Source organism: Manduca sexta, unplaced genomic scaffold (assembly GCF_014839805.1).
Source record: "Manduca sexta isolate Smith_Timp_Sample1 unplaced genomic scaffold, JHU_Msex_v1.0 HiC_scaffold_2373, whole genome shotgun sequence".
NCBI classification, from domain to species: Eukaryota; Metazoa; Arthropoda; class Insecta; order Lepidoptera; family Sphingidae; genus Manduca; species Manduca sexta.
In genome coordinates, this window is record NW_023593331.1 from 1 (window position 1) to 8,479 (window position 8,479).

Sequence of the window (8,479 nt, forward strand, 5' to 3'; positions counted from 1 at the left end):
TGAACAAGTATGTAGACTTAAAAGTCTTTATATGGCTTAAAACAAGCCAGTAGACAGTGGAATAAAAAACTTAGTTTTACATTGAGAGGTATAGGTTTAATACAGTCAAAATTAGATCCTTGCATTTATCATAAAATTGTGGACAAGAATAATTTAATATTTCTTGCTGTCTATGTTGATGACTTAATTTTATTTACCAATAATCAAGAAACAAAGAATTATATTAAAGGAGAGTTACTGAAGTTGTTTAAAATGAAAGATCTTGGAGATATAAGTTATTGTATTGGAATATGTGTGGAAAGGGATAGAAAAAATGGAATTATATATTTAGACCAGAGAAAATATATAAAAGAAGTGTTACATAAATTTGGTATGGCTGATTGCAAAATTGTAAAAACGCCTGTAGATGTTAACACAAAGTTTCAAAGGAAATTCTGAGGAATCAAAAATCCTCCATGACATTCCTTATCAAGAGCTAATTGGGTGCTTGCTATACATTTCACAAGTTACAAGACCTGATATAAGTTTTATTATAAATAAGTTGAGCAAATATAATACTAAACCTGAAATGTCACATTGGATTGCTTTAAAACGCGTCTTGCGTTATTTAAAAGGCACTCAAGATTATCGGTTGAGTTATAAACAAAATACAGAGGAGACTATGACTCATGGCTATTGTGATGCAGACTGGGCAAGCTCTGGAGATGACCGGCGTTCATGTACTGGTTACACATTCTTGTTTCAGGGAGGAATAATAAGTTGGAATTCTAAACACCAACCTACAATCGCTCTCTCCACAACAGAAGCAGAATACATGTCTTTATCAGCATGTGTTCAAGAAGCTATATGGCTAAAACAATTTCAAGAAAGTTTTTGGGAACAACTAAGGCATGAGCCCATGATAATCTACAGTGATAATCAAAGTTCTATCAAACTTTCAGGTTCCGATGGTTTTCATTCTGAGAACCAAACACATCGACATAAGGCACCATTTTGTACGCGATAAAGTTATTGCAAAGGTTATTGATGTCCAATATGTGCAGACAGATATGATGGTTGCCGACGCGCTCACCAAGGCAACGTCACTTGCAAAACTAGCGTATTGCTCATCGAAGATGGGATTATGTTTAAGGGAGGATGTTGGAAGAATGTTAAACATAATGTTTGTGGCATAATGTTTTGTTGCCTTTGTCTTGTGAATATAGTTTTATAGTTTTTACTCTTTGGTAATTGGTAATGGCTGTATAGAATTTAAATTTAAATTTAAAAAAGCTTTCTGTTGTTTCTTGTTCTTTTAATAAAACAGTTCGTTTGTTTGGTATCCGTGTATAATTTCAACATTATCAAACATTGTATGACAGCCCTATACAGGAAGAATTTGTGAATGGGATAACAGCTTAGCCGTAGGGGCTTGGAGAGTTGGGAGGGAAGTGTGGGTGAAGTATAGTAACCCTCTTAGGATGGACAGAGGAGAGATGGAGGTTAAATGTTCGCGGGTCCTTATAGGCCTCAATGAGAGAGACTGTGGACCGCGACAAATGTCCCCTGTACATAGGCGGGCATTAGATGTGGAGACCGACAGGAATTTCCGCAGGGGAAACCTTCTCCTGTTGGTCGGATCAAAATACGCCGAGACGCCAAAATCATCTAAACTTTTTATGGGAGAAGTAACAGCTTATAGCTTTTCGTAAGGCAAAGATATTCATAATCTCAAATACCCTCATCCACCCGTATTCCTATCAAGCAGCCTGTCCATGATTTTCTGATGATGATTCCTATGAAATTCACAGATTACTAAACTAATTTAGTTAAATAAACAATCAACAATTAAGAAATCGTCGAACAAAAAATAATATATACTGGTTACCAATTTTGGACTCATTCGTTAATGTATTTATCTAGCTAGAAAAAGAAATTCACGTCAAATTAATAACCTCCATTTTGAAGTCAGAAATACAAAATTTAAACTTACAATAAGAAAAATCTTATCACTTTATTCAATACAGCATAAATTACACGATCATCTATACAATACTATACAATCATGATGTTGGAGTACTTACACATGAGTTTACAATTTCTTACAATAATTGCCGTGTCTGATCTTGTAAGTACCCGGAGGACATGTGCAATCACAGCGCTGTATTCTGGGGATGTCAGTTAATCGAGCAATGCGATCATCAACGCCTTCATCAGAGCTCTTCGGCGAGCAAGCCTCCTCCACGTCAGGCACCACGGCCTTCACCAAGTGCTCGTGTCGAAGCAGGTGGGTGAAGGTGGCCCAGGTGTAGATGTTGCACCCGTGCTCCTCTGCGGTGTTGGAAGTGGAGACGATGCCGCGGAGGAAGAACCGATCGACACCGTCTATCTTAGAGGAGAACATGAGACCTCCGCCGCTGTCGCCGCGACACACCGCCGTGCCTGCAGGTATTGATTGACAATGAATCTAGACAATGGCGCTTTGTCTACTCATAACAAACCAGCCTCCAACTATGATAATAATGATGGTCCTAATTACTGAATTACTGGAGGTTATTGAGAAATTTAGTCGACATTTTCCACTATTGTTTCTGGATATAGTATATCTAGTGTACGGTATTCAAAGTAATGGGGTCACACCATAGATATCGTCTACAGGATGAATGGTCCGGCTCCACCGAAGACCATTGTCTTTAGGAAAATCTATACTATTATATAAAGCTGAAGAGTTTGTTTGTTTGTTTGAACGCGCTAATCTCAGAAACTACCGGTTCAAAATGAAAAAATATTTTTGTGTTGGATAGCCCTTTGTTTGTGGAGTGCTATAGGCTATATATCATCACGCTATACCCAATAGGAGCGGAGCAGTAATGGCTAATCTCAAGAACTACCGGTTTAAACTGAAAAATTGTTTTTGTGTTGGATAGCCCTTTGTTTGTGGAGTGCTATAGGCTATATATCATCACGCTATGACCAATAGGAGCGGGGCAGTAATGAAACATGTTGCAAAACGCGGAAAATGTATTAGTTTTGAGAGCTTCCGTTGCGTGCGCTGCGTAAATGGTTAAAGTTATGCAACAATGATGTATGACGGGATTGTTCCTCTTAAAAGTTCTACAAAAATATACTCTCATAAATGAAAAAGTCCCCCGTTGCATCTGTCTGCCTGAACGTGTTAAACTCAAAAACTACCCAACGTATTAAGATGAAATTTGGTATGGAGACAGTTTGAGACCCTGGGAAGAACATAGGCTCCCAGCAAAATATATAGCGTGACTTTTATAACGGAAAACTTTAGTCTAACTATCGTGTTTAATTTGCTGTGCTTAAAACACTTTTAGATTCAACATGTTGAGTTTTCCTAACTTGGGCTTAAATTCTAACAAAACGTTATAATATTAATTTATTTCAATAGTAGTGTAAGTCCACTGGAAAACTTATTAATAAACAAAATGAAAAGCAAACTACTGCTGCTGTGTAAATAATGCCAGAAACATAAAGTCAGAAGATTCCTGTATAGCAGTAGAAACTGTAGTGGGAGATGTAATAGACCTTATTAGAAATGACATAGATACCGTTATTGTATCCGGCGCAGATCTTGTCTCCTGTGATGTAACTTCTGAAGGCCACTGGGCTTTCGTCGATGCATTTGTCGATGGTGACACTCGGCAGTATGGCGGCTCGCAGCACTTGGGACGGCCGCGCGTCCTCCCCGGTCGACCCCCAGCCTCGCCACCTACATGGACGTGGTAACATATCTCTTTTAAAATTAAAATATTTTTCGGATTTTCGAAGACTGCAGCCTTCGTGGCTACGGAGCGTACTGAGGTGTTGATCAACCGCAAAGTCAAAGTTACAATATCTACCTACATAATGATTTCTTATGTTTACGCGAATGTTAGACATTGAAATAAAAACTAAAAACTATTTAAACGGATTTTATCGCGGTTTTTTATATTATTATTTTCTCCCGACGTTTCGAAGACTTTGCAGCCTTCATGGTCACGGGGACTGAGGTGTTGTTCATCCGTAAAGTCAAAGTTACAATATCTACCTACATTTTACAATTATACAAAAATTTTAATTTTTTTGCTGTTGGTGGTCCGATCTACGCAGAATGAGCTCACAGTGTCTTGAAGTCTGGCAACTGGTCTTTTGGGTTCCGATTTAATTAAATGTAGAACTTGATCCCAGGCTCATGCAAGCTTTCAATCATCTACCCTATTGAAATTTTGATGTATTTTAATTTATATATCTATATATCTTTATAATAGGGTTGGTGACGACCCTTTTAAATAAATTTATCAAAAATGTATTTTATACAACATCTTTCGGAAAAAGAATTTAAAAACTCCACGCAATAATAGTTAAGTTATAAAGCTTTGAAAATCTGCTTGGTAGATGTTACCATTATTGCGTAAACTGTTGTGTACAGTTTGAAGGTCATGGTAATCAGCTAAATTACTGAACATTAAGAGATTTAACCTCTTCTTCAGTTAATTACAGGGTCATGTTGAAATTGCATAAGTAAATTATACTACATGTTTAAAATCTTGAAAAAAACTTTACAATACTCGAACATCGGTCTATCGGCATATCGGGCACCAATTAGGTACTTCGAGCTAATATTAAGTAGGAAAACCCATTATCACTTTGGCTGACCCGCGGATCGAACAGGAGACCTCAGCAGTGCTGTACCATAATACAACTGCGCCACCAGGCAGTCAACGTTTTAAGATTTCTAGATTTTAGCATCACTCCACCATGATTTATTAGCTGGTGTTATATTTGTATCCGTCTGGATAGCGTTTGTTTACAAGGTATAAAACCCACCAGAGGCGTCACATAAATGCGTCGCTTTCCGCGATCAAATAATATACAATATTTTTTCTAATATTTTGTTTTTTTTACTAATGGTATATCCCATTGAAGTTACCATTGTTAATTACGTCGAGAAAATTTTATCTTTTGTTCCATTATTGCCCGATTATAAACTGTTTTATGTGTAATAAATAAAATAAAATTGTATGGATTGGTAAAAGATTAGTCTATCTAAGCCCCTCCATTTACCAAAAGCAGTAGAGCCCGTTTCCAAATATATAAAAAAATTATCAATCAAGACGCTGACCTTTCCAGTGTTCCCATCCCACAGCTGCTCTTCATCCAAACGCTCGTCGAAGCTGACGCAGGCCGGCTTCACAAACTCGCTGTTGTGGAACTCCTTCTCTACTATGACAAGGGCGATGTCATCTTGGAAGTTGGCAACGTTGCCTTGGTATCGGGGTGGTATTATAATTTCTTTCACCTGTACACACATTAGCAGGTTCTTTTTAAATATTTCCCTGATGACAACGTCGGGGAATCCTGCAAATGCTAGATTCCACTGGCTTAATGACAACATGGTTACATGAAAAGAAGAAGGGATCAGTACGGGATTTGATATGGGAAAGGGAATTACTAGATATTTGAAGTTTGCCACTGAAAAGGGTAGTAGTAATTCGAAACGGTCGTTCGTGATTTAAATTTACCCTAATATTATAATTAATAACAGTATCTTATTTAGAATTGGTTAAAAACCTAAAAAGAGTTTCTCTATCTCAGTTTCATTTACAAAACTATAAAACTATATTTACTAAACTACGATTATCGCCAGACAGGAAAAATAAAACTATTCTCTCTTTCCTCTGACTTATGATCTAAGACATGAGGTCAACTGCTATCTGTAAACGTTGCGGAATTGGAAATTACGTTTTTATATTCGCGATTAATCTCAAGGGCATCAATTGGGAAAAACCCTAACTTTAGGTGGCGGTTGGATATATCTTATATCCGCTCGGATAGCGACCATCGTAAACAAGGTGTTAAAACCCGCCGTAGTAGTTCAAGTGTGTCACGTTCCGGGATCAGCTTTTGTATATCCGGATCCAACATGCCTGCATAATTGTGTCGACTGTCGAGGGATAATCATCTCTCGTCAATCAACATTCTATAGGACCCCCACAACTTACCATCAGATGCAGTGGGGCCACTATACCGTGATTAGAATAAAAACTTTACTTTATCAGCTCTCAGGGTAAAACGTAGCCTACCATACTCAGAAACAGTTTAGCCTCTTTTGAGGAATTGCAGAATCGGACCAAGTCACAAAGTATAGCACATTCAAAAAAACTTAAAATTGTATTATCCGTAAAGTACTTGAAAAAAAAACTGTCATTTCCCACTCGCTCTCCCTCTATTAATGATACTTAGTAACTAATAAAAAGCGGACTCACTCCAACAGTGACCTCGAGTAAAAGCAAGGACACACAAAAACTCACGTCTGATTTCTGAGCTCCGGTGTCGTGGGCATCGTTCCAGGGTCTGTATATTTTGCCGACGGCCACTGCGTAGTTGGCTACGGATGGTTTCTGCCTACTTTCAGAGAAGCAGTGAGCAGCTGGAAGAGAAATTTGAAGATTTTACTGGTAAACCATTGATTGTTGTGTTTGTAGCTTCATAATAGACAAAAAACACACAGGAACTGTTTGCCAGGACCAGGAAAAACAGATATACATACGAGTATAAATAAAGATAAGTAGATGTCGTTCTGGGTCAGCTATTTTTAAAGATAAAATCAGACACCCAAATATTATTTTAATAGTAATACAAACAAAGACTTAATTCGATAACACAAAAAATATAACATAGAGTTCCGACCCAAGGAATCCTAAATAAATATCTGTTTACGTATCAATTATAATTAATGAAATAAAAACCGTTATTTACAAAAAACTGGGAAGAGATTTATTTTAATTTGAATGAGGTTTCTTTACATCTTTTCACCTTGCCATAGTGGGGCCCTATATATGTTGGAGCTCTTTAGGGCAGTGCAAACTTTGGGCGCCTGCTTAGTTTAATGTAAGTATGGGCCAAGAGGAGCCCCAAAGCTCGGGGGCCCCGTATCACTGATACGGCTGATACAGCTACACCCCTCACCTTTTTACTACTAAAAATACGATACGTTTTGTATTTGAGTAGTTTTTTTTTTAAGTTAGAACGACGTCTTGACCGCCTTCTCTACTGACCTGACACAACCACATTTTTTGCGATAAGTGTGCCGCCACAGATTTGCATGTATGGCGTGGTGCTCTTCGTATATATCCCTGCGTGCCACGGAGACATCCGCATCTCTTCCTTGAAGCCCCCGCTTACAAAATGATCCAGCCTATCTGTCTCTTGCCTTTTCCCACCTCTCCCGCCTCTCCTGCCAGCGAAGACCGTCGTAGCTGGAATATAATTTTACTAGTGATAGGTCTCTCATTTGTCTGAATGAAGGTACCACCGCAATGCCTATTTCTGCCGCCAAGCAGCAGTGTGTAGGTGATGTTGTGTTCCGGTTTGAAGGACATTGTAGCCAGTGTAACTACTGGACATAATGAGACTTAACATCTCATGTCTCAGGATGACGAGACCAGCGGAATACCTAACAACGCTTTGTAATTTCAAGGTGTAGGATGTTTCTACTGTTTATAGGCAGTCGTAACGCTTACCATCAGGCGGACATCAGACTTATTCGAATGAATTTAATTTTTTTTGTTTAAAATATACCAATGCTTCCCCATTTCTGTTTAAAGTTAACTTGCACTATGGTTATTAAATAATTATAGCAAATTGTTAGTAAATCGAACCTACCTTTAGTCAAGGAATCTACCGCATTGTTAAAAACATAAATTACACTCACCAAAACACACACACAGTATGTATTGCACAAACATCTTCGATAATACTGCACGAGCTCAAATTAGCGAGAATGTTACAAGGGTACAACCCGAGAGCACCTCGTATAAACACTGGACGCGCGTGTTTATCTTCAATGACCGTCCATTGTATTTGATATTTATATACGAAGTATGTTTGTATTTATGTTTTTTTCTATGTATTTTTATTCTCAGATTCTAAGTGAAGTAGGGTCGAGATAGAGTCGATTGCCGAGATCATTATCCCTCGACAGTCAACACAAATATGACGGCCTATTTGTACTCACATATACAGAGGTTGAATTTGGAACACGACATAATTATATATACCACTAAGGCAGATAAAAATAATGAATAATATTTTGAAAAAAAACAGCATCAATATTGGTTTGAATATGAAACAGAAATCCCTATTTTAAATATGATTATGATCAATAATGGTAGTTAACTCGCTAGCCATCTCTCTCGCATCTTCACTCCATAATGTGTTAACGTCACGGTTCAAGTACGCATCCCTACATTTTTTAACATTTGATATATCTCTATTGTTAATAGCCAATTATTACACTGGGTATAATATTTTGTATATTTCACCGTGAGTAAGGATTGTATCAGATGAATATTGTCAAATGAGAAACATTTACTAAAATGACTTATCACATGTTTCTGATTGTCTACTCTCACGTCCAGATAAAAAACACTAAAAAAATAAAAAAGACCGAAAAGCAAATAATAAAAATATACTGTGAGGATTTAGGTCTTAG

General features: G+C 37.5%; 1 protein-coding gene across 1 annotated transcript; it reads right to left on the reverse strand.

Annotated features, from left to right (window-relative positions):
• Nucleotides 1–1,961: 1,961 nt before the first annotated feature.
• LOC119192113 (modular serine protease-like) lies at nt 1,962–7,945 on the reverse strand. The gene is made up of 7 exons (XM_037445949.1): nt 7,700–7,945; nt 7,044–7,244; nt 6,297–6,415; nt 5,102–5,284; nt 4,267; nt 3,555–3,707; nt 1,962–2,421 (listed from the first exon to the last, which is right to left on the reverse strand). The coding sequence occupies exons 1-7, from the start codon at nt 7,731–7,733 to the stop codon at nt 2,072–2,074; spliced, it is 1,041 nt and encodes a 346-aa protein (XP_037301846.1). The 5' UTR covers nt 7,734–7,945; the 3' UTR covers nt 1,962–2,071.
• Nucleotides 7,946–8,479: the final 534 nt, after the last annotated feature.

Bases quoted from the DNA above. Each gene is read 5' to 3' on its own strand.
- LOC119192113 (XM_037445949.1), bottom strand. From the start codon at position 7,733: ATGTTTGTGCAATACATACTGTGTGTGTGTTTTG. The intron at 7,245-7,699 runs GTGAGTGTAATT...ATTATATTCCAG, and splicing joins CATACTGTGTGTGTGTTTTG to CTACGACGGTCTTCGCTGGC. The intron at 2,422-3,554 runs GTATCTATGTCA...CAATACCTGCAG, and splicing joins CTGCGCCGGATACAATAACG to GCACGGCGGTGTGTCGCGGC.